The sequence below is a fragment of the Lissotriton helveticus genome, chromosome 3_1 (genome assembly GCF_964261635.1).
Source record: "Lissotriton helveticus chromosome 3_1, aLisHel1.1, whole genome shotgun sequence".
NCBI lineage: Eukaryota > Metazoa > Chordata > Amphibia > Caudata > Salamandridae > Lissotriton > Lissotriton helveticus.
Genome location: NC_136061.1, coordinates 816,985,112 through 817,012,475, shown reverse-complemented (window position 1 = coordinate 817,012,475; position 27,364 = coordinate 816,985,112). Strand labels below are relative to the sequence as shown.

Here is a 27,364-nt window from a genome sequence, read left to right as displayed (position 1 = left end):
CCCCACTAGCCATCCGGCATCAAGCATGGTGTATTATGAACAGGAGGACCCGGCAGTGTGTGTGTGCATATAGTGGCGTGCCCAGTATAAAAGCGCAACCCAAACCCCCAACCAAACCCCAGTCCTACAACAAAACCCCCACCCAATACCTCAAGAACACTGAAGTACCTGTTGCGGCGGGATCAACACCGTACCCCCAACGGGGAGGCGCAGTCTGCACCCACCAATGGATCCCCAACTCACAGCCCATGACCCCCAGATACACTCCCCACACATACCAAACAGGTGGGGGTTCAGCCCTCTTAGGGGCTCTCTCAGCATACCAAATTTTAAAGTAACACACAGTCCAATTGGAGGAGCATCTCGGCGCCACTGACTGCACCAGAATCAAGGATCTGCGTGCTGATGTTGGGAAGCTGAATCTCTTTGAGAGGAGGCCCCCGCAGGAGACGGAATGCCTCTGGGACAGTGATCTTCTGTGCCCCTGCCAGCGCTGTCCACGGGGATTCTTCAATGGCCCCTCACTCAGAGATAAATCGGATTGCAACCCAGGTGGCGTATGTACCCGCACCCTCTCAGTCTCATCAGTCCATTTGAAGAAATCCTCTTGAGTTAAAGCAACCCCGCAATCACAGGTGTGGTGGGCGAGCCCCACCGGTGGTTTCTGAATGAGCGCCCTCTGCTCTCGCTCCACGACAAAGCACCGAGACAGCGCATCGGGAGGAAGCCAGCTTTCCAGCCATTGAGTGAGAAGGCGCTCCATATTGCCCTTCTCACACCCCTCCGGGAATCCAACAAAGCGCAGGTTGTTCCGCCTTGCCCGTCCCTCCGCCAGACCCTTCTGGATGCCTTCCAAGTTCACCACCTTATGCTTGAGGACCGAAACGTCATCCTCCACCCCTGAGATGCGGGTCTCGGCCTCCGTGATGCGGGACACCGCATTCCGTAGGTCTTGACGCAGCAGCATAACATCCGCGCCCACCGCACCAATTTTGGCATCCAACATGTCTCTGGATTGGGTGATTGCTGCCACGTTGTCAGGGCAGCCTCTTGGGCTCCCCCGACTGCACCGCCTGTCACTCCCAGGCCAGTGAACTTCTTTATAGGACCGTGCTTCGTGGAACCACTGCCACCCATGTCTCTCGTCATGATGACTTGTCACGGACCCCCGGAGAGCCCAAATATGACTTGGCTAGGCACATACACTGAGTCCGCCCCAGCTCCGAAACGCTGCAGGCCACCGCGTCACTCGGCCCGATCCCAAAGGAGGAGCAAAGGTAGAGCAGAAGTAGGGAAGGCACCCCCGAGCCAGGGCCCGCAATCCACCACCGGGGGGCCACGGCCAGTCTGCGGAACCCCCGCTGACCCGTAACCCAAGGCCCAAGCAGCAGCAATGGTCGGCAGTCCATCAAGCGACGTCTTCCGGCGGCAGCGCCACCCCTCTAGGCCCCTCACCAGGCACTGAGCCACGACGGAGCACTACCAAAGGCCAGTCACCCGGCCAGGCCCACCGCCGTGCCAGATCAAGGGTCTCCAAGTACCAGGGCCTCCACAATGCCCGTCTCATGCCACCAATCCAAGGCCCCCCGGAGCACAAGGTAGAACCAGGCCACACTCCCTGGGCACCCCCCACGCAGCCCGACATAGCCGCCGATCCCCGGGCACCTACAACAGGCTGGGAGGAGGGGAAAGGGGAAAGGGGGGGGGGAGAATGGGGCCCACACTTGTGGCGCTCTGCCACTAGGGCCCTACCGCAGCAATCTCCTGATGACTTATGAGGCCGGCAGCCCCCACCGGGCTCTCCCCGCCACCCCCGCTGCCCGATAAAGCCGCCGGTCCCCCGGAGCAAAAAGCAGCTCGATGGCCCCAGAATCTGGCTTCTGTCCCGGGCGCAGTAGGTGGGTGCAGCAGGGTCCCCCCGCAGGCTAGGGCGCCTCCTTCTTCCCTCAGCTCCTCACCGGCAGGTACCGCCTGGACCCCGGGGCCGCCCCACGACGACCGCTGTCACCACCAAGCCGTCGGGAATACTGTCCGCCGCCGCAGGCTCTTCCAGATAGCCGCGCGGCCAGTGCCACCTCCAGGGCTCGCCAAACTCTGCTTTGCCACCTTAGACCAGGCCGCACCTCGTGGACATGGTGCTGCAGCACCCATCTGCTCCAGACACCGCCACTGCTCACCGGACTGTCCCCACAGGTGACTGGCACCGAGATGCCCCCTTCAGGACTTGGTTAAGGTCCGAAGGAGCCAGGATAAACGTCGGATTAATGATGGGCTGGACGGAGCTGGCTAGCACACGACCGCCATGTCGGCCTGCTAAGCAACGCACCCTCCGCGCTTTACTTTTAATGTTAAAAAAAAATCGCGGGTGCCGCGATTATAACAAATAAAGAAATAAAAAAATCTATTTCTTTACTTTTGCTATAATCGCGGCACCCGCGCTTTACTTTTAACAGGGTGCCATGATTATAGCAAAAGAACTACATTCTGCAATAAATATCAAATTGTATTTTCATATAAACATGCGTTATGCATATGCTTCAGCCTCTATTCCAATATTACTACATAAAACAGATTGCAATCCAAGGTATGACACTACAAGGACACTTTAATGACAAACGTTTTGGAACATGGATTATTTTTGTGGTCATGGATGCAGGGTATAAAAATGCTATGTTCTGCTCGCATCCCTGGTGTAACCTAATTTGACCAGTTATAAATGGTTTCTACTGAATCCAGGAAATAGCATGTTTTGTTTTGGATATACAATAACCTGCTCTGATGAATGTCCAGGTGGCTCCATCTGCATCTTGGAATAAACTGCTAATGCCCATTGTTGTGCTTGGTGTTTATTTTAGAACTTCACATTTTTGGTGGGTGCTTGAATTCTAATTTCCAAACTCCACATGCCAGAAGGGAATCCAGCCGAACTCATTAGCAACTGGTCAAATGTAATTTGAATCCACCTACCCTGTGAAACATGCTAGCAGTTAATTGTAGACAGAAAGAAGCATTCCTTTTAGACAGTCACAGTCCAGACTACTCTGGCTCACCTCACTCTCTCTTGCCCATAGCCTAAAATCACCAAAGTCTGACTGCACAGTGTAAGCATTTTTATTATCCCCGATACTGCATTTTACAGCCTTCCTCGTCTCCTTTGACTGTTTTAGGTTTAGCCAGTGCTTTAAGTGGGATGTAAAAAAGAGGGGGGGGTGGCTCTCAAAGGGCCGTGGATGATGTAATTAGGGCGTGGCTTAAAAAGTACGCTAAAAATCTGTGTTTAGCATCATAAGGTAAGTATCAGCGGAAAGATGTATCTATCAGAAGAAAAAGTGAACTTTTTCCTCGTTGACACATCTTCCGATAGATTCCTCACTGTCCACTCTCCTCTCCAGCGAGTTAGTGCTACCTTTGATAGGATCCCAATATGCTGTTATTAATACACTATTGGTTCCTCTTGACACCCCCTAATGCAGCATAGGAAAAGTACCACAGGTTGGCACTAAAGCACTGGTTGGTGCCTTATATACTCAGATGTAATCACATTTTTGCCAGCACAGTTACAACTCTCTCTCTAAATCTCTGAATCTCTCTAAATCTGTCTCTAAATCTATCTCTCTAAATCTCACTCTTTAAATCTCTCCAAATCTCTCCCTCTCTCTAAATCTCTCCCTCTCTCAATTTTTCTCTAAATCTCTCTCAATCTCTCTTAATCTCAATCTCTCTAAATCTATCTCCCTAAATCTCTTTAAATCTCTCTAAATCTTTGTTTTTAAATCTCACTCTTTAAATCTCCCTCTAAATCTCTAATTATCTCTCCCTCTCTGAATCTCTCTAAATCTCTCTAAATCTATCTCTCTAAATCTCACTCTTTAAATCTCTCTAAATATCTCTCTAAATCTCCCTCTCTCTCTTCCTCCTCTCCCTCTCTCCCTCCCTCTCTCTCCCTCCCTCTCTCGCTCTCCCTCCCTCTCTCTCCCTCCCTCTCTCTCCCTCCCTCTCCCTCCCTCTCTCTCCCTCTCTCTCCCTCCCTCTCTCTCCCTCCCTCTCTCTCTCTCCCTCCCTCTCTTTCCCTCTCCCTCTCTCCTTCTCCTTCCCTCTCCTTCCCTCTCCTTCCCTCTCCTGTAATGCCAGAAACCGGTCCTCGGAAGCTTGTTTCCGGTCCACGGAAGGCATGGCTTGGTAGTTCGGGCTGGACTGTTCCCATGAGGCACAGGGTCAGACTGATTTGCATATAGCCATGTCTGAACTGGGGTGGCAGAGTGGGCTAAAGAACGGTGATGGATCAAACCCAGATCTTTTGACTGGGTGTGAGTGTTTGATTGGTTCAGATGCTCCGTCCATCACCACCCCCTTTTGTAATGCTTGGGAGTAGGGCGTAGCTGATACTCAAGTTACTATGTAAACAAGCATTGGCATAGCCAATAGGTCTCGCTTTTGGACCTTATAACTGTTTAGCAATGCAACAGTTGATGTTGTTGCACTAAGGATATTGTGCTGCATAACCTTCCCTCTCCTTCCCTCTCCTGTAATGCCAGAAACAGGTCCTCGGAAGCTTGTTTCCGGTCCACGGAAGGCATGGCTTGGCAGTTCGGGCTGGACTGTTCCCATGAGGCACAGGGTCAGACTGATTTGCATATAGCCATGTCTGAACTGGGGTGGCAGAGTGGGCTAAAGAACGGTGATGGATCAAACCCAGATCTTTTGACTGGGTGTGAGTGTTTGATTGATTGGTTCAGATGCTCCGTCCATCACCACCCCCTTTTGTAATGCTTGGGAGTAGGGCGTAGCTGATACTCAAGTTACTATGTAAACAAGCATTGGCATAGCCAATAGGTCTCGCTTTTGAACCTTATAAGTGTTTAGCAATGCAACAGTTGATGTTGTTGCACTAAGGATATTGTGCTGCATAACTAAATAAATACTTCTAAGGTCTGAAAAGCGAGACCTATTGGCTATGTCAATGCTTGTTTTAAGTCCTAATCCCATCATTGCTTTCTTACCAGCGTAGATTCCCTCAACAACCGGGAACTTACCCCGCCAAAGATTATTGCTGTTTGTATCTGGCCCCACCAGCATTGAATGCAGAGTTTATATGACTTAATCATCGGGCCATGTAGTTGTTTGCCCATCAATGTAATGTTTCTACACCCTTTCATAGCTCCGTCGATCACAAGCTATGACCCCCTGGCTTATTAAGTTAATGTTTTTGAGAAGATATTGAAAAAGAGGTGAATTTGACCTCCAAAGACCACATATCTTCCTCCTCGCCAATAAAACCAGATAGAAGATAAGCTTCACCTTAGCAGAGTTAGACCCTATATACAGATCAGGACCTATCCCAAAGAACACAAGTTGGGGGCATACCTCAAAACAATGTCCTATTATGTCGCTGATGAGCTTACTTATGCTGGACATTGAGTAAACGTTTATACTGTCTGGTTGTCAGAAGTGCAATTGTACACCGGCAATGTCTTGACCGGCCATCTTTGACGGCATACTCTGGATCTAGTAGGCCCTGTGGATCGTAAACAAATGCTTTCTTTCAAGTGGCACTGCTTTCAGCACTGAATATAATGTGTTAAAATACTTGCCATAATTATCTTATGACTCCCTCTATCATGCCATCCTTCCATATTAAGGATAGTTCAGTGTATTTCTGGTCTTCGACCTCGCGAAAGTCCCAGTACCATATCACCGCTTCCATATCACCGCATCCACTCCAGAGTTGCCCACCATGATTGTAGCTGATAATACTTGGATCTCCTAATCTATCTGGTGCATAGTCTTCCCTGCCTTTCATTGAATGTCTGCCATAAGTCTCTTGTACCTCATCTTGTCAATTCTTCTTTCAGTGGAGTATTTAATTTAAGACCGTACAAATCCTAAAATCTTCCATATAGTGCCACTTCCATTTCCTAGGGTGAGTAAATTTTCAGACTGCTTCAAGATCATCTTTGCTGCTACAAACCACTTCAGAGGTAATGTGTGGTTCATTCAAAATGCTACACTGAGGATTCTCTTGATTGATACTCCGAGGATGTATATTCACAGGGACTACTGCCTCCTAGTCTTCCTTAAGCTGTCTGTGGCCTTTTGACACCAACGATGCCACCCTCTGAGCACTCCAACAATTTTTAGGGCTCGGCTATAACGCGCTGAAAGCGCGTTCTCGCCAGAGAACTATTGTCGGCGTCTCAGCAGTCTGAGACGCCGAAGTGAGACAAGACCTGGCCGCGCGCAGCGTTTCCCCATAGGATAACGTTGTGCGCGCGGCCAGGTCTTGTATCCAGAGCATGCGAATGCAGCCCGGATCGCGACGCGCGCCTGCTGGTATGCAAGGGGAGTCTGCATACCAGTGCGCGGCGCTGATAACACACATATGGCTGCCCCTTCAAGCAGGCTTCTTTTCTTCATCCGCCGCCGATCGGTTGACTTTGCAGTTAGATAATTAGTTGTCTTGTGTCAAGTATGTGCTGTTCTAGGTTGCCCCACGTACCAAAAACATTCAGTACGCTGTTTCCACATTGCTAAATTTGATTTTTAATCACTGCTACTCACTCGAGGCACGACCTCGCAAAGCATACGTTCATGAATTGGAATATAATCACATTTTGTGCCACAGTCAACAGCTGGTTCCACGTTTGAACGGCGACAGGAGTCTGATTCTGCCTTTTTTTCCCCCCTCGCGTCATCTGGAATCAAAACATTATGCCATTCTCAGTTCCCAAGCAATTGCATCACTCCTGCTTTAATGTGCATTTCTTGTCAATCTGTGTTAATGGATGAGGTGTTAACGTGGTCCTGCAAGAGGAGACAAAGTGGCGCAAGAGTCCTGCCAGTCAAGAACATTGCTAGGTCCCATTCGAAGCCTAAGACTGAATTAATGGCCTGCCTTACATTTTGATTTTGGCGTTGTGTGTTCAGTGTTCCTTACACCTAGTCTTATTGATATGAACGATAACTCGTAAAGAATGTAGCTCGTTGAGTGAGGTCATCTCTGAGATTCAGCTCTTGTTTGGAACCGTAAAATGGGACCTTTAAGAATCACAACTGTCAGCGCATATACATGTGTGATGTACGTGACAGTGACTCCACAACATGCCGGGCATCTGGGGGATGAGATGGCCGCTGCTTACTGGCTCCATTGCCTTGCCCTAACAGGGGCACTGTTCATTGTATTATTTCTTTTAATATACAGCTTTATTGACATTTCCAAAACTAGATGTTCAACACGAAGAAATAGCACGTGCACCATCACTATGCCAAAACGATCCAGAGTGGTGGGTACAGTATAGTATAACTTGGGTTTACCATGGATGACCACATGAATGAAAGCAGGTAAAACTAAGCATAGAAGTCGCTCATGCATGATAATGTTAGACATCCACAAGCCACACACATTTCTTATTTAAGCAGGCAACGGCCTGACAAAATGAAGTTTGCAAAATAATATACCTCTCTTGCTGCATATGGGTCTAAGCGCTACCTCAGGAGCGTCCTTTATACACCTGTTCAGCGCAGTGCACCTCTTAGCAATAAACAGCCCCAAATGCGTAAAACTTTTTTCCATGAGGCCTAATAATGCAGTTCTTTGGGTCCGGGTGAACTGCCTTACACAACATCAGATCCCTGACCTACTTGCCACAAAAGCTAGGAATTGCGCTACACTCCCATACTCCATGAGAGAATTCACCTTGTTCTGTGAGCTACGGTCAAAGCTTTTTAAATGTGTAATTTATGGTGACCTTATTTATATGAATTAATAATTTTGATGATGCATGTACCTCTGCCATGCACACACGGACACCACCACTGCCGTGCACACACGGACACCACCACTGCCGTGCACACACGGACACCACCACTGCCGTGCACACACGGACACCACCACTGCCGTGCACACACGCACACCACCACTGCCGTGCACACACGCACACCACCACTGCCGTGCACACACGCACACCACCACTGCCGTGCACACACGCACACCACCACTGCCGTGCACACACGCACACCACCACTGCCGTGCACACACGCACACCACCACTGCCGTGCACACACGCACACCACCACTGCCGTGCACACACGCACACCACCACTGCCGTGCACACACGCACACCACCACTGCCGTGCACACACGCACACCACCACTGCCGTGCACACACGCACACCACCACTGCCGTGCACACACGCACACCACCACTGCCGTGCACACACGCACACCACCACTGCCGTGCACACACGCACACCACCACTGCCGTGCACACACGCACACCACCACTGCCGTGCACACACGCACACCACCACTGCCGTGCACACACGCACACCACCACTGCCGTGCACACACGCACACCACCACTGCCGTGCACACACGCACACCACCACTGCCGTGCACGCACGCACACCACCACTGCCGCGCACGCACGCACGCACACCACCACTGCCGCGCACGCACGCACGCACACCACCACTGCCGCGCACACACGCACGCACACCACCACTGCCGCGCACACACGCACGCACACCACCACTGCCGCGCACACACGCACGCACACCACCACTGCCGCGCACACACGGACACCACCACTGCCGCGCACACACGGACACCACCACTGCCGCGCACACACGCACACCACCACTGCCGCGCACACCTCCACTGCCGCGCACACACGCACACCACCACTGCCGCGCACACCACCACTGCCGCGCACACCAACACGCACACCACCACTGCCGTGCACACCAACACGCACACCACCACTGCCGTGCACACCAACACGCACACCACCACTGCCGTGCACACCAACACGCACACCACCACTGCCGTGCACACCAACACGCACACCACCACTGCCGTGCACACCAGGACGGACGCCACCACTGCCGTGCACACACGGACGGACACCACCACTGCCGTGCACACACGGACGGACACCACCACTGCCGTGCACACACGGACGGACACCACCCGTGCTTAACTTGTTAAAAAAAAATGCCAGGGCTTTCATTTGTAAAAAATTAAGTGAAAGGGCACTCGTCAGGAGGCTAATGTAGTTTGGCATACACATTACGCGACTTTGAGCTATTGGCATTGTAAATGACTTTTATTTATGTTTTTGTTTTTAAAACATAAATAAAAGACCTTGTCATTTACAATGTCAAGACCTTAAACTCGCATTCATTTACAATGCTAATAGCTCTAACTTTTGCAATGCCGAGACCGTAGCATTGTAAATGCTTGTTAGACATTCTCTGCATGGTTGTTAAACCGCTATTCAAATGCTGGCTCCCTGAAAGAAAACAGCCTCGCTCAGAGTGGTGCCTTCTTCCGTCGATGACGAGGCCCCAATAATCACTGCTTGCCTTTGTTTAATCTGCACATGGACTCGGGAAGTTCCATTGGGTCATCTGACATACTATACCAATATTACACCAACACACACAACTGTACTTCAGCGTCTTCGGCCAGCAGCCATCTTTAACTTGGCCATGCCTGTGTACTATTGACACTTAGATGTTTGCTGTTTTACTCTAAGCAAAATTGAGTATTGTTTTGTTTTTCAAATCCGCATCAGCACGCTCCAATTTCTGTTCCTGAAATAGTTTGAAAACGTTTTTAAAATAGGTCTTACTCAGCTCTCACCTTGCCGTAAAATCCCTTAGATTTCACAATTCACCTACTTGACTCTAGCACAGCCACTCGACAAAATCGAGACTTTGCCTTCCCCTGAAATGTTTATTACGGCATTCAGTCCATTTTCCTTGCAAACAACGAAATTTGATTGTGCATCGAATGTTAAGCTTTTATGATTAAGAGGCAGACTACTTTGAGCATGGGTAAAAAGGTCTGTTGCAGATCTATAGTACTTGCTATTGTGATGTTTGTCTAATAATTGGTTACACCCATTTATTAAATATAAAACTTGGATTCAGAAAAGACCGTGGTATCTGCCAGGAGCAGAGTGGTTCACCACAAACCAGGCATTATGTAGTACAGCGATGTTGAGTACAGTTTCAATTACTTTCTGACTTCTTATTCCTATTCTGATGTTTCTTTTTGCTTTTCTTGCTGAGCAGAGGAATGACATCGCTATGGCTATCACAAAGTTTGATCAGTTTGACTTCCTTATCGACATTGTTCCCAGAGATGAGCTCAAGCCCCCTAAACGACAGGTGAGAAATGATTAAATAGACTTTTTGACTGGAAGGTGTGCAAGGGAGCGTATACATGAAGTACTGGAGATGGGGAGGAGAGACCTGTTTTCTCCTTTTGTCATCCTACTTCTTTCTATGTTTTGAATGTTGAACGATGCTAAATGAATTTGTCCTTGTCCAAAATAACTGCCATCTTGTATTCCGCTACTGTGCTGCATTTTGATAATTTACCCTGACCAGCCTATTCTAGTCAGATGTCACTTCAATTTGCCAGACCCTATTTTTAGTATTATAGTTGTTTTTTCTCCCTCTGGTTTGGTGACCATTTACATCCTGGATACAAATTGTTAAAAACAAAATCATCCCGTGTAGCTCCTCCTAGACCTAACTTCCTGTGAAAGACAGATGTGAATGCCATTGTAATATTGACTTGGAAATTATAAAGCTATTTAGAAGTTCCAAAAAGCTGTGTTTTGCATATGAAGAGGTATTCTTTTTCAAGCTATATATTTTTTTGAGTTTTTCCCTATGTGCAATACTACTGCTTCCATCCTTGTCTTAATAAATCACTTTTTCTTTCACCCTGTGTGTCCCAGGTGTAGTCGGGTGCTTTAAGAATGCTAAAATAGCAAGCTTTTGTTTCAGCCATCTTGGGACCCATTTTATTCTCAGTAGTAGGCCACTAAATGTGTAAAAGAAGCTTCCCGTTTATATGTCGCATGCCATAAAGCATAAAGAGGTAAGGAGTCTCATTTGCAAATGCTGCTTCTTGCATAATGTTTAGGAATACTATTTTTAAAATGTCTTCTGCACGAATGCACCTATTGGTACCTGTAGCACTCCCTACCATCCCTGCTTCCAGGTTCTTTCCACAACAGAGATTGGTCATTAGCAAGGAATCTCAAACTATTCTAGTCGCATCTCTTTTGACAATATAGGTGGAAAATGGCATATACGCCAGTCTCCATGTACTAGAAAATCCTCCCTTTAAGGCAAATGGTGGGCAGTACTATGTAACTGATCTGTCCAGTGCCTTTAAACTCCAATGGGACCATTAAGCATCTAAATCTTCGAAACACTGCCTCATCTAGGAACCCCTGTCCTCATTATCAACCCAGTAATGCTCCCACTACTACTTTGCAGAAGAAAACCCTCTTCATGAGGGTACAATGCAGCTCTAAAGGGTGTTTATTTTGAACACTCAGAGGTGTTGATGGCTGTACTAAGACAACCTATTTCAACCTTCAAGAAGGAGCTTAGACCTATACCTTTGCCAAGCAACTATTCGTAATGCGTTTGTTGTCAGTACTGCAGTCTGCAGGTGCACTAAGTGATTCATTTGTTCTTGTAGTTGACTTGCTTGGTGAGCCCAGGATTAAAGCAATGTTTGTGGAATCTGAACACTTGCTATACCAAATATTCACCATCAGAATTCTCACTTTGCTCATCATTGACCATAATTCATCACATTAACCACCTTAAAGAATGTATTTCTTCAGTCTTCTCTACTCCTCTTTCCCCTTACATGTGCCCATTCTGCAAACCTACATGCTATTTCACCTTGTTGCTTTATAAATGTGTTGCAGCTGTGATGTTGACTAAGTTCTCTAACTGGCACTTCACTAGTATTCCCAAGCTTCTGGCTGATCTTACAGCAGCATCCCTTTGAGGCTATATTTGCTGTCCACTTCATGTGCAAAGTTCTTAGTGTTGACTGCAGAAAATGGAAAGTGGTGGCTATGTTTTGGAGTACATAACATATAATGAGACAGTGTATACTAGGTGCTAGGGGATTTGTGGTCTGAAGATATCTTAACAGTGTGTTTGAACAGTAGTCTCCTTTTGCTGTATAACTCTAATCTTGCCTCTCTCAAAAGCATTGGTTGTGAATCTCTTCCCCGAAATACAGAGCCTTGAAGATCTTGGCACTGGCTTATGATTGGTTGGACCTCTCTCACCACTCAACTGCAAGAAAGAGTTTCTCACGGACTGAAATTCATTTGCTTTGGCAGCTGCTGCTGCTGTAAACATCCTTGACTGGAAGCTGTATTGCTGGAAGGAGCTTTCAGTCAGATGCTTACAGCTGCTGCCTGACACTTGTCCTTCTCTAGACGTTCAGCTTATATATATCCCTCTTCAACATGTGTGGTGCAAGTGGAACCAAGATCCACTCTCTTCATTGCTCTGCTTGTCAAATTTAGCCTCTGTTGAAAACAGTTCCTATTACCTGGCAGTTTTTTTTATGTGCTTACATTTTCAATATAAATATAACAAATAATCAGGCATGTGAAGGTTTGGGTGTGTACTTATACAGCTGATCTCCATCCTTTACATTCTCTTAGTTGTGTTAATGGGTTGGATCTTTTTACTTTTAATTATTGATGCATGTGAAGCTTCTTACTTTTCAGACACACATTGAAACTTTAACACACTATTGGGTATTTGTGTTTTCCTGGCCTTAAAGAACTTGCAGCTGTGCCATTTCTTCAACACTATGCTTCTCCAGTGCAAAGATGCAAACTCGTCCACATTTCTATGGGTCACCTCTTGTCGATTTTACAAAGGAAAACTACTGTTTGAATGGGTTTGTGGTGTTTATTAATTTGCTGAGATCGCCTTACTGGTTCTAGTCCTTCTTTGTAATTTGTCCTTTTCAAGTAATAACTGCTGTGATGCTACAAGCACCCTATAAAGCAGAGCTTTTTGCCCCTCTGAAATTCACTGTGCTGCAGGGATTGTAAACATCCTACACTCTCAGCTGTGCATACAAAATGGCTGGGAGGAGGGTGTTTGCTCCTCCTGCCATGGACTTCGCTGGAAGGGCAATAGTTGTTTCAATCGATTTAGAAGCTGGATTTTAAAAACATTCTGGAGCAGTCAAAAGAATAGATTCCTTAAAGTATTTCTTTCAGTTGATATCAAAAAGACTTTTCCTACCTCATCTCTGCTTCAAATTAATTCCCCTTCCTGTCTCCCACCTCTGATACTGTAGGAAGAGGTGCGTCAGGCTGTGACTCCTGCAGAACCTGTCCAGTACTACTTTACTCTGGCGCAGCAGCCCACAGCTGTCCAAGTTCAGGGGCAGCAGCAAGGACAGCAGACTACGACAGGAAGCACCATCCAACCTGGTCAGATCATCATTGCGCAGTCGCCGCAGGGGCAGGTTAGTAGAGCACACCATTACATCTACTCGGTGACCTGGTACTATGTGTAATTGAAAAATTAGCTAGGGGAAACCTATGCTACTTTGAATAAAATCATTCACTTAATGTCTCTTTTATAATATCTCTGTGACAGTTACCTGACTGAAAGCAGTCCTTTACATTGCTGCACTGATACCCCAGGCTACACTCCATAATTTAACAGGATTTTAGTTCCTTATCTTGATACTTCTCAAATGAGTTACTAAACCTTTGGCAGCATAGTAAATAGCTGGTATATTTTAATGACCTTGACTACTTTTTGTCCCCACTGAAACGCCAAAACCTTTTTTGTATTTTAAGACGCACATGTAGAATTTTTATACATCTCAAACAAATAGCAGTTCAGATAAAGCCTGAATTTTTCCTTCTTTGGTTTAAAAAAAAGTTCCACTAAGTTTCTAGTCCTCTAAAAGATGCAGTTTTTAATCAGCAAAGGTTTTGATGTCGAACAGTGTTGGAGTTCATGAATGGGCCCTGCGTTTGTTATTTCGACATCTACTTGCTCTGGTTCACTATTCTGTTGAGATGCTGCAAGCTAATGCAGTAGGGACTTTGGGCTAGATTTACGACTGTTTTTGCATGCACAAACAGGTTTGCGAGCCCGTTTGAACACGCAAAAACATGCACGGGCCATGTACAAAGCCTATCTAGCGAGTCGTAATTTAGTTGTGACTCACTACATAGGTTTTGCAACTCGTTATTAGGAAGGGGCCGCCCCTTCCGAATATCGAGCGCTTGCCCATGTATGAATGTTTTGCGTCCGCAATTGCGGGCGCAAAACACTTTCAAATTACCTCCCTCTTCAAGAGGGTAGTAATGCACTCGCAAAGGTGAAGGGGTCCCCAGGGGACCCCTTCCCCTTAGCAAATGCAGAGGAAAATATTTTTTAAGGGCAGGCAGGGGTCCCATTCCCAATGGGGTCGCAAATGGCGAGAGGCTCATTAATATTCATGAGCCTCTCAATTTGCGACCCTGTTAAGAATCGCAAACAGTGTGATACACACTGTTGTACATCCAAAATAGTGCCTAGCAAATTGCGAGCCACAAAAAACTCGCAATTTGCAAGGCTCTATTTTGCGCGTCGTACATCTGGCCCTTATTCTTTTGTTATAAAAAAATCTTAATAACAAATGGTTATAACGCTAATCACCCACGAGCGTATCCTACCTCTGAACAGGTGTGTGGTGCTGGCCTAAAGGTGCCTTACTTGAAGAGCCAGGACTTTAACTTCTTGCAGATTTGAAGTGCTGAGGAGAGACTAATGTCGTGTGGAAGGTCGTTCCATGCTTTAAGAGCAATTCATGAGAGCGCAAACTCCTGCTATGCTTTTGAATAGTACTTGTGCAAGTGAGAGTACAGCTGAGCAGAGTTTCCCGGTGGATCGGTGGAACTGCAGGTAGCCCCTGATCAGAGAGGCAGGACCTGTGTTGTGTAGCACCTTTTTCTGTGTGGGTGAGGAGCTTGAGCTGTGCGCTCTTATGTGTAGGAAGCCAGTATAGTTCCTTAAGGGTGAGATGATGAGAGACCAGGGTGGAAGGTTGAGGACCAGTCGGGCTGCTGCGTTCTGGACTGGCTGTAGTGTTTGTGTGAATTGGCTAGTGATTTCCCCCTTAGCAGGTGTTCCCATAGTCCAGTCAGGTGGTGGCGACTGTGTTGACCTGGATGGACATGTCCATCTTCCAGTCGATCGAGCAGTTTCTTGATTGTGTGTTGGGATTGGGAGTGGGTCAGAGGTTCATAGGCCACCAGATGGAATCCCACAATGAGGCATATTTTTCAAAGATCACTATTTTGATCTTGTCCGTGTTGACAGTTTGTCACTTCAGTTATGCCCTTGTTGAAGTTGTTTCTGGTGTTAGGTGTTCTGTCGGAGATGGACAGTATCAGATGTGTCGTTGGCATAGGTGGGTTTGTACTGATGTGTGCACGGATGATGTCTGTCAGCGGTGCCATGTGGGTGTTGAAAAGGGTCCGGCTGGGTAAGGAGCTGTGCTGAACTCTGCAAATGAGTTTCCAGACTTATGGGAAGTATGGTGACATTTTGACTTGTGTTCTTCTGGTAGTAAATGTGCAGATCCATTTGAGGGCAGGTTCTTGGTGGTCAGCCTCATGAAGTCGTCAGGATGGGATGGGAGACTGTTCAAGGCTGCAGCGATGTCGAAGGATGAGGGCAGAGGTTTCTGTCGAGGCTGTCTCTGTACTGTGGCTAGTCTTAAAACCTGATTGCGTGGTGTTGAGATGATGGTTGGTGAATTGGGTCGGCAAGGCTTCTGTTGATGGCTTTCTGTAAAATCCTGGCGGGGTATGGTAAGATGTAAATAGGTTCATAGTTTCCAAGATTGGCTAGTTCAGCTGAGGGCAGCTTCAAGAGGGTGTGGACGGTTGATTGCTTCCAGCAAAGTGACTGTATCGATTGAGGCATTGAGGATGTGGCTGAGGGCTATGCTAATGGTTGAGCATTTGTCAAAGGTGGGTTGGGGGCAAGGGTCAGACAGGGCCCCAGAGTAAATGGTTTTCATGATTGCTGTGGTTTCCTCTGTTATGATAGGGTTTCATGCTGTCAGGGTATCACCGTATGTTCGGAACTGAATGACTTATTGCCAGGTTGATGAGATCCGTTTGAGGGTCGAAATTGTAGATTTTGTTGCAGAAAAAGTCTGAGGTTGTTTCACAGTTCATGGGTAGGGTTCATGTTGCTGCTGGTGTGGTGAAATCCTTTGATAGTAAATATTTACTTCTGTTGATGCGCTTGGATTGGTCATTTTTCTGGTTTTCTCGAATTTGTTGGAGATAGCTTCTCTGGGCGAATTTGGAAGCTTCCTTTTAGCAGCATGAATCTTTTCTGGATTCACATGCTGTGCATTATTCCGCTACACGGACAGGTAATAATGATTCGTTTTGGATTCTCTTTAGCTCATGCTCCCCCACCCATTCTCCTCCATTCCAGTTACGTGCTGAACCATTTATACACCATATAGTTATTGGAAAGTGGGTTATTGATAGGGGCAAATGCAGGTCTGCCATTGGCAATAAGGCCACTAACACATCATAGGACTCAGCATAGGTCTTAGAAAATTATTCCTATGCTCAACCCTTGGTAACCTGGCTGCGAGCAGACCGGCTTAACTTCAAAGACTGGTATGTAAAGCATTTAAAAATACCATTTCAGTAAATAATTAAGACACAACACAAAATAAAAATTCAACACCAATTTATAAAAATAGGTAATATTTTTGTTCGAGGCATATGGGCTGCAGATGGTACATTTATGAATAGATCGCCATCTGGTGTTGGGCTCGGATGATTGCACTTGTTTTTCTTCTGGAGAAGTCTTTGTCGTCATCGATGACTCCTCCTCTGGGTGTTAGTGCGCATGGGCATCGGCTCCATCCTTAGATTGTTTTTTTCTGCCATCGGGTTCGGATGAGCATCGAAGCGCTCCGGATCGACTTCGATAAAGAAAGTTATATTCGGCGCGTAACCCTTTCCAATTCGACGGTATTGTTATCGAACGCGACTACACTTCCATCTCGACGCGTTTCGAAGAACGACGACTACGAGAAGACCAGCTCAACGTAGTCCAGCCCGGAGTCCATGGAAAGGACTCCATTCAAAAAATGTCCAACGTGTGGTGCTAAGTTCCCACACAAGGACCTACACGAGGTGTGCAACCTCTGCTTGTCCCCTGAACACGAATCCAGGGACTGTGAGGCCTGTGCAGCATTTTCCTCAAAATCGACGATTAGAAACCGTCTAGCCCGAAGACACGAGGTATCGAGAATGCAGTCACAAGCAATCCCGGAGCTGTTCGAGGACCAGCACCCAGAAGAGGAGGAAGAAGAGGGCGACGAGGCGAGGTCTGAAGCGGACGAGTCCGACGTCGAGGAAATCGGCGTCCAACAAACCGTGAGTGACGACGTCCCTTTACCAAAGAACAGACCCCGCACGGTGTCGACCCCGCCCTCGAGCCCGGTCAGACAACCGAAAAAAGTTTCCGACGGCCCGCCTTCGGGCCCGGCAACGAAACCGAAACACTAGGTCTCCCATCATGGTGGTTCCGATAAACGACCCACCCCGCCATCGACACCGAAGCTCCATATCAAGGAAAGCTCGAAGTCGAAACATTCCATGTCGGCACCGAAACACGCTTCGACGTCGAAAACAACCTCGACACCGAAGACATCGGATCCGAATAAAATCTCGGTGCCGAAAATACAAATGGACAGTCAGAAGAAAAAACACCTGTCGGACCCGAAAACTGCGGTACCGACACAGGAATATAAAACCGATCCTAAACAAAGGACTCTGTTTATTGATCCACAAACTGGCAAGGTAGTCACAGAACTACCTAAAAAGAGGAAAAATGAACAATCGGACGACAAAACTCCTCCGAAGAAGAGAACAATGGGGACAAATAAAACTCCTCCCCCTTCCCCTCAACCTAGAGACACACCCTCTTCTCCTACTCCTCACAATAGGCCAACTATTCCTCCCACACGACCATCTACACCTACAACAGACGTAGAAAGTGACACAGGGGAGGGAGAACATCCTGGGGATGATGAAGACACAATCCCAGAGGAGGCAGACCCATGGGAACAGTACAATGTAGGGTCAGATAACGATAACGACCCTGAATTGTATCCGTCAAAACCTTCACCTCCTGATGATAATACTGGTTTTGCGCAACTCATTAATAGAGCAGCAAAATACCACAAGGTAGACCTACATGCAGAACCTCAAATAGAGGATTTACTATTAGAAACACTACCTGCTGCACAAAGAACATCAGGAACACTACCAATGCTTAAGGGCCTTCTCAATCACACATCAGAGATATTCAAAGACCCGGTGAGGGCTAGGGTACTGAACCCAAGAATTGATAAGAAATATAGAGCAGCTCCAAAAGACCCAATATTCATTAAAGGACAAATTCCTCTAGACTCACTAGTGGTCACAAACGCTCGTAAGAGAGCAAACTCTTTATCTACAGGAGAAGCTCCACCTCCAGATAAAGAGTCTAAGCTAATAGATGCCTCTGGCAAGAGAGTAGCATCTCAAGCGGCAAACAGCTGGCGCATAGCTAATACACAAGCACTACTTGCAAGGTATGACAGAGGGCATTATGATGAGTTAGAAAAACTCATCACACATCTCCCTAAAGAACATCAAAAGAGGGCAGATCAACTCATACAGGAAGGGAAGTTAATTACTAACACTTCAATCAAGTGCGCCCTAGATGCGGCAGACACTGCAGCAAGATCCATAAACACAAGCATCATGTTAAGGAGTTTCAGGGTTCAAACAAGAGGTGCAAACTTCATTACTGAACCAACCTTTTGATGAGAAAACGCTTTTCGGCACAGGGACAGATGAGGCCTTAGAAAAGATGAAAAAGGATACGGAAACGGCTAAATCAATGGGAGCATTGCAACAGCCGACCCAAAGAGGTTCCTTTCGTAGGTCCACCTATAGAGGAGGATCCAAAAATACAGGTACAAGCCAGCAACAAACCTCTTTTACACCTACATCACCCAGAGGTAATTCTAGAGGTAAATACAGAGGAAACAACAACAAGGGTAGAGGTCGCGGAAACGACACCCGCAACTCTCCAACCCCAAAGCAGTGACTTCATACAGCTCCCCCCAGACCATATAACACTGGTCGGGGGACGCCTATCACAGTTCCTATCTGTCTGGGAAAACATCACATCAGACAGGTGGGTGAGACAAATTATCCAACATGGTTGTTGCCTGGAACTCACATCTACCCCACCAAACATCCCCCCCAAACAGCGTCCAATGAAACAAGATCACTTAGCACTGTTAAAACAAGAAGTACTATCTCTGCTACAAAAGCATGCCATAGAGAAGGTTCCAAAGCAACAACAAGGAACAGGAGTATACTCCCTATACTTCCTAATTCCCAAAAAGGACGGGTCTCTAAGGCCAATACTAGACCTAAGACCTCTCAACGCATACATAAATTCAGAACATTTCCACATGGTCACGCTCCAACAAGTACTTCCTTTACTGAAGAAAGGGGACTTTCTTTCTACACTGGATCTAAAAGACGCTTACTTTCGTATCCCGATTCACAAAGCCCACAGGAAATATCTAAGGTTTGTGGTAGAAGGACAACATTATCAGTTCAAAGTTCTTCCGTTTGGTGTCACGACGGCACCAAGGGTGTTCACAAAATGCCTAGCAGTGGTTGCAGCCCACCTAAGAAGACAACAAATACATGTCTTCCCATACTTGGACGACTGGCTAATAAAGGCCAAGTCACAAGAAGAATGTCTTCAGAACACACAGAAGACAATTCACATGCTGCACCAACTAGGGTTCACTGTGAACTACACAAAGTCACACCTGCAACCAAGCAAGGTACAACAATATTTAGGGGCTACTATAGACACAGAAAAAGCCAAGGTATACCCCAATCCAGTCAGGATCCAGACAATGCTTACAATCATTCAAAGATTTCAGCCACAACACTCATTAACGGCAAGTGTGTTCATGCAGCTATTAGGGATGATGTCATCCTGCATACTGCTAATACCATATGCCAAACTACAAATGCGTCCGCTACAAGAATGTTTAGCGACACAGTGGAATCAGGCTCAAGGACAGATTACAGATCTGGTGTTGGTAGACGACCGCACACACCGCTCTCTGAAGTGGTGGAACACAACAAACATTGCCAAGGGGCGGTCGTTCCTAGAACCAATTCCACAGGTGACAATAACAGCGGACGCATCGCTCACGGGATGGGGAGCGCATATGGAGAAATATACAGTACAAGGAAGATGGAGTGTGCAGGAAAGAAGGCTGCACATCAATCTAGAACTACTAGCAGTGTTTCTAGCATTGAAAGCCTTTCAAATGCATGTTACCAACAAAGCAGTCCTGATCAGAACAGACAACATGACAGCAATGTATTATATTCAAAAACAGGGGGGGACGCACTCTCTCCAACTATCCAGACTAGCGCAGGAAATTTGGAGATGGGCCATTCCTCAAAACATCTGTCTGTTAGCAGAACACCTACCAGGAGTTCAAAACCAGATAGCAGACATCTTAAGCAGACAGTCGGAACAAATACACAAATGGGAACTGCACCAACAAATACTGCAACCATTCTTCCAAAGATGGGGACAACCAGAGATAGACCTCTTTGCCACTCATCAGAACGCAAAATGCCAAAGCTTCGAGTCCAGGTACCCACACCACCTGTTGCCGGGCAATGCGTTATGGATAAATTGGTCCAACAAATTTGCATACGCTTTTCCCCCTCTCCCACTAATCCCATTAGTGGTCAGAAAGCTGCAACAACACTCAATGACCATGATACTAGTAGCACCCACGTGGGCACGACAACCGTGGTTCACCACGCTCTTGCAACTCTCACAAGTGCCACACCAAAAGCTAAGAATTCTACCCATGCACCTTACACAGAACCATGGAGAAATAATGCACCCAGATCCCACACAACTGAACCTAGCGATCTGGCTCCTGAAATCCTAGAATTTGGGTACTTAGATCTACCCCCAAATTGCATGGAGATAATTAAGCAAGCGCGACGTCCCACCACCAGAGCATGCTACGCAGCTAAGTGGAAGAGGTTTGCTATATACTGTACCACTAATAATATCAACCCTCTGGACGTATCAACAGAGGAGATTATTTGCTACTTACTACACTTACAGCAATGTAATCTCGCGTATACATCTATCAGAGTACATCTAGCAGCTATAGCAGCGTACCTACAAAACAGGCAGCACATATCCCTGTTTAGAGTGCCAGCGATAAAAGCCTTCATGGAAGGCCTTAAGAATCATTCCACCAAGATTACCACCTGCACCGGTCTGGAACCTCAACGTAGTACTCACCAGACTAATGGGACCACCTTTCGAACCTATGCATAGGTGTGAAATACAATTCCTTACATGGAAGGTGGCCTTTCTTATAGACATTACCTCACTCAGGAGAGTAAGTGAATTACAGGCACTGACAATACAAGAACCATTCCTACAATTACATCAGAATAAAGTGGTTCTTAGAACAAACCCAAAGTTCTTGCCTAAAGTAATGTTCGAGGCATATGGGCTGCAGATGGTACATTTATGAATAGATCGCCATCTGGTGTTGGGCTCGGATGATTGCACTTTGTTTTTCTTCTGGAGAAGTCTTTGTCGTCATAGGTGACTCCTCCTCTCTGTGTTAGTGCGCATGGGCATCGGCTCCATCCTTAGATTGTTTTTTTCCGCCATCGGGTTCGGATGAGGATCGAAGCGCTCCGGACCGACTTCAACAAAGAAGGTTATAACCGGCGCGTATTCCTTTCCAAATCGACGGTATCGTTATCGAACGCGACTTCACTCCATACCGACGCGATTCGAAGGACGACGACTACGAGAAACTCGACGTAGTCCAGCCCGGGGTCCATGGAAAGGACTCCATTCAAAAAATGTCCAACGTGTGGTGCTAAGTTCCCACACAAGGACCTACACGAAGTGTGCAACCTCTGCTTGTCCCCTGAACACGAATCCAGGGACTGTGAGGCCTGTGCAGCGTTCTCGTCAAAGTCGACGATTAGAAACCGTCGAGCCCGAAGACACGAGGTATCGAGAATGCAGTCACAAGCAATCCCGGAGCTGTTCGAGGACCAGCAACCAGAAGAGGAGGAAGAAGAGGCCGACGAGGCGGGGTCAGAAGCGGACGAGTCCGACGTCGAGGAATTCGACGTCCAACAAACCGTGAGTGACGACGTCCCTTTACCGAAAAACAGACCCCGCACGGTGTCGACCCCGCCCTCGAGCCCGGTCAGACAACCGAAAAAAGTTTCCAACGCCCCGCCTTCGAGCCCGGCAACGAAACAGAAACCGAAACACTCGGTCCCCCATCATAGTGGTTCCGGTTCCGATAAACCAACCACATCGACACCGAAGCACCAAGTAAAGGAAAGCTCGAAGTCGAAGCAGTCCATGTCGACACCGAAGCACGCTTCGGCGCCGAAAACACCCTCGACACCGGGGACATCTTCGATACCGAAGAAGTCGGATCCGAACAAAACTTCGGCACCGAAAATACAAATGGACATTTCAAAGAAAAGACACCTTTCGGAACCGAAAACTGCGGTACCGACACAGGAACACGGAACGGATCCTAAACAAAAGACTTTGTTTATTGACCCAAAGACTGGCAAGGTAGTCACAGAGCTACCTAAAAAGAGGAAACATGAACATTTGGACGACAAGGCTCATCCAAAGAAGAGAACAATGGGGACGAATACAACTCCTCCCCCTTCTCCCAAACCTCACACACCATCTCCGCCTATTCCTCACAATAGGCCAGATATTCCTCCCACACGTCCATCTACACCTACAACAGATGGAGAAAGTGACACAGGGGAGGGGGGACACCCTGGGGATGATGAGGACACAATCCCAGAGGAGGCAGACCCATGGGAGGAGTATAATGTGGGATCAGGTAATGATACCGACCTTGAGTCATATCCCTCAAAACCTTCACCTCCTGATGACAATACTGGGTTTGCACAACTCATTACTAGAGCAGCAACATTTCATAAGGTAGACCTACATACAGAACCTCTAGTACAGGACTTCTTATTAGAGACACTACCTACTGCACAAAGAACATCAGGAACACTACCAATGCTAAAAGGCCTTCTCAGTCATACATCAGAGATATTCAAAGACCCAGTGAGGGCTAGGGTATTGAACCCAAGAATTGATAAAAAATATAGGGCAGCTCCAAAAGACCCAATATACATTAAGGGACAAATTCCTCTAGACTCACTAGTGGTCACAAACGCTCGCAAGAGAGCAAACTCTTTATCTACGGGAGAAGCGCCACCTCCTGACAAGGAGTCTAAACTAATAGATGCCTCTGGCAAGAGAGTAGCATCTCAAGCGGCAAACAGTTGGCGCATAGCTAATACGCAAGCACTACTTGCAAGGTATGACAGAGCGCATTATGATGAGTTAGAAACACTCATCAAACATCTCCCTAAAGAACATCAAAAGAGAGCTGATCAACTTATACAAGAAGGGAAGTTAATTACTAACACTTCAATAAAGTGCGCCCTAGACGCGGCAGAAACTGCGGCAAGGTCGACAAATACAAGCATCATGCTAAGGAGACATGCATGGCTCAGAGTGTCAGGATTCAAACAAGAGGTACAAACCTCGTTACTTAATCAACCTTTTGATGGGAAAACACTTTTTGGCACAGGGACAGATGAGGCCCTAGAAAAAATGAAAAAGGATACAGAAACGGCTAAATCAATGGGAGCATTGCAGCAGCCGACACAAAGAGGTTCCTTTCGTAGATCCACCTATAGAGGAGGATCCAAAAGTACAGGTACAAACCAACAGCAAACCTCTTTTACACCTACATCACCCAGAGGTAATTCTAGAGGTGGATACAGGGGTAACAACAACAAGGGTAGAGGTCGCGGAAACAACAACAACCGCAACTCTCCAACCCCAAAACAGTGACTTCATAGAGCTTCCCCCAGACCATATAACACCGGTAGGGGGACGCCTATCACAGTTCCTACCTGTCTGGGAAAACATCACATCAGACAAGTGGGTAAGACAAATTATCCAACATGGTTATTGCCTAGAACTCACAGCTACCCCACCAAACATCCCCCCCAAACAGCGTCCAATGAAACAAGATCACCTGACACTGTTAAAACAGGAAGTAATATCACTGCTAGAAAAGCATGCCATAGAGAAGGTTCCACAGCACCAACAGGGAACAGGAGTATACTCACTATACTTCCTAATCCCCAAAAAGGACGGGTCTCTAAGGCCAATACTGGACCTAAGACCTCTCAACGCATACATAAATTCGGAACATTTCCACATGGTCACGCTCCAACAAGTACTTCCTTTACTGAAGAAAGGGGACTTTCTTTCTACACTGGATCTAAAAGACGCTTACTTTCATATCCCTATTCACAAAGCCCACAGGAAATACCTCAGGTTTGTGGTAGAAGGACAACATTATCAGTTCAAAGTCCTCCCATTTGGTGTCACGACGGCACCAAGAGTGTTCACAAAATGCCTGGCAGTGGTAGCAGCTCACCTAAGAAGACAACAAATTCATGTCTTCCCATACTTGGACGACTGGCTAATAAAAGCCAGGTCGCAAGAGGAGTGTCTGCAACACACACAAAAGACAATTCAGCTACTACACCAGCTAGGGTTCACGGTGAACTACACAAAGTCACACCTACAACCAAACAAAGTTCAACAATATCTGGGGGCTACCATAGACACAGAAAAAGCCAAAGTGTACCCCAACCCAATAAGAGTCCAAGCAATGCTTACAATCATTCAGAGATTTCAGCCACAACACTCACTAACAGCAAGAGTGTTCATGCAGCTACTAGGCATGATGTCATCCTGCATACTGCTAATACCATATGCAAAACTACAAATGCGTCCGCTACAAGAATGCTTAGCGACACAGTGGAATCAGGCTCAAGGACAGATTACGGATCTGGTGTTGGTAGACGACCGCACACACCGCTCTCTGAAGTGGTGGAACAGAACAAACATTACCAAGGGGCGGTCGTTCCTAGAGCCAATTCCACAGGTGACAATAACAGCAGACGCATCGCTCACCGGATGGGGAGCACATATGGACAAATACACAGTACAAGGAAGGTGGAGTGTGCAGGAAAAAACACTGCACATCAACTATCTAGAACTACTGGCAGTGTTTCTAGCATTGAAAGCCTTTCAGATACATGTTATCCACAAAGCAGTCCTGATCAGAACAGACAACATGACAGCAATGTATTATATTCAAAAACAGGGGGGGACGCACTCTCTCCAATTATCCAGACTGGCACAGGAGATTTGGAGATGGGCCATTCCTCAAAACATCTATCTGTTAGCCGAACACCTACCAGGAGTTCAAAACCAGATAGCAGACATCTTAAGCAGACAGTCGGAACAAATACACGAATGGGAACTGCACCAACAAATACTGCAGCCATTCTTCCAAAGATGGGGACAACCAGAGATAGACCTATTTGCCACTCATCAGAACGCAAAATGCCAAAGCTTCGCGTCCAGGTACCCACATCACCTGTCGCAGGGCAATGCGTTATGGATAAATTGGTCCAACAAATTTGCATACGCTTTTCCCCCTCTCCCACTAATCCCATTAGTGGTCAGGAAACTGCAACAACATTCAATGACCATGATACTAGTAGCACCCACGTGGGCAAGACAGCCGTGGTTCACCACGCTCCTGCAACTCTCACAAGTGCCACATCAAAAGCTACGAATTCTACCCATGCACCTTACACAGAACCATGGAGAGATAATGCACCCAGATCCAACTCAATTGAACTTAGCGATCTGGCTCCTGAAATCCTAGAATTTGGGTACTTAGATCTCCCCCCAAATTGCATGGAAATAATTAAACAAGCGAGACGTCCAACCACCAGAGCATGCTATGCAGCTAAGTGGAAGAGGTTTGCTATACACTGCACTAATAACAATATCAACCCTCTAGACGTATCAACAAGGGAGATTATTTGCTACTTGTTACACTTACAGCAATGTAATCTAGCGTACACATCTATCAGAGTACATCTAGCAGCTATAGCAGCATACCTACAAAACAGGCAGCGCATATCACTGTTCAGAGTACCAGCGATAAAAGCATTCATGGAAGGTCTTAAAAGAGTCATTCCACCAAGATTACCACCTGCCCCAGTCTGGAACCTCAACGTAGTACTCACCAGACTAATGGGGCCACCCTTCGAACCTATGCATAGGTGCGAAATACAATTCCTTACATGGAAGGTGGCATTCCTTATAGCCATTACCTCACTCAGAAGAGTAAGCGAGTTACAGGCATTAACAATACAAGAACCATTCCTACAGATACACCAGAATAAAGTGGTTCTTAGAACAAACCCAAAGTTCTTGCCTAAAGTAATTTCAGCATTCCACATCAATCAGCCAGTGGAATTACCAGTCTTCTTTCCAAAGCCACAGACGGTGGCAGAAAGGGCTCTACATACACTAGATGTTAAAAGAGCCATTTCATACTACATAGAAAGAACACAAGGCTTCAGGAAAACTAAACAACTATTTGTAGCATTTTCCCCAACACATAAGGGCAATCCTATCTCTAAAGCAGGCATCGCAAGATGGATTGTAAGATGCATACAAATATGTTACATTAAAGCAAAGAGAACATTAACTGTTCCTCCTAGAGCTCATTCCACAAGAAAACTAGGAGCATCTATGGCATTCTTAGGGAACATTCCCCTAGATGACATATGTAGAGCAGCAACTTGGTCTACACCACATACATTCACAAAGCACTACTGTGTTGATGTACAGGCTGCACAACAAGCCAGAGTGGGCCAAGCTGTATTAAAAACTCTATTTCAGACAGTTGCGACAGACACTGGTGACCACCGCTAGGGAGGTAACTGCTGTACAATCTATTCATAAATGTACCATCTGCAGCCCATATGCCTCGAACGGAATATGCTACTTACCAGTATGCATCTGTTCTTGGCATAGAGGGCTGCAGAGTGGTACATGCCCTCCCTGCCTCCCCGGAAACCTGTGTCTGTCCCAACATTATCTTATTTAGATACATTTACATGGGCATATCTTTATGTACTACACTACACTACTCCATCTAACCCTACTATGGCAAAACAATCTAAGGATGGAGCCGATGCCCATGCGCACTAACACAGAGAGGAGGAGTCACCTATGACGACAAAGACTTCTCCAGAAGAAAAACAAAGTGCAATCATCCGAGCCCAACACCAGATGGCGATCTATTCATAAATGTACCACTCTGCAGCCCTCTATGCCAAGAACAGATGCATACTGGTAAGTAGCATATTCCTTCAGCATTTCACATCAATCAACCGGTGGAACTACCAGTCTTTTTTCCAAAGCCACAGACGGTAGCAGAAAGGGCCCTACATAC

At 46.8% G+C, this 27,364-nt stretch overlaps 1 protein-coding gene across 5 annotated transcripts in view; it reads left to right on the top strand.

The window, feature by feature from the left end:
• Positions 1–27,364, top strand: part of NFYC (nuclear transcription factor Y subunit gamma) — a 246,035-nt gene that overhangs the window by 105,348 nt on the left and 113,323 nt on the right. For all 5 annotated transcript variants that reach the window (XM_078681098.1, XM_078681100.1, XM_078681101.1 and 2 more), the window contains exons 5-6: positions 10,078–10,173; positions 13,148–13,318. In XM_078681098.1, coding sequence (XP_078537224.1) covers positions 10,078–10,173; positions 13,148–13,318 — 267 coding nt within the window. The remainder of the gene's footprint in view (positions 1–10,077; positions 10,174–13,147; positions 13,319–27,364) is intronic.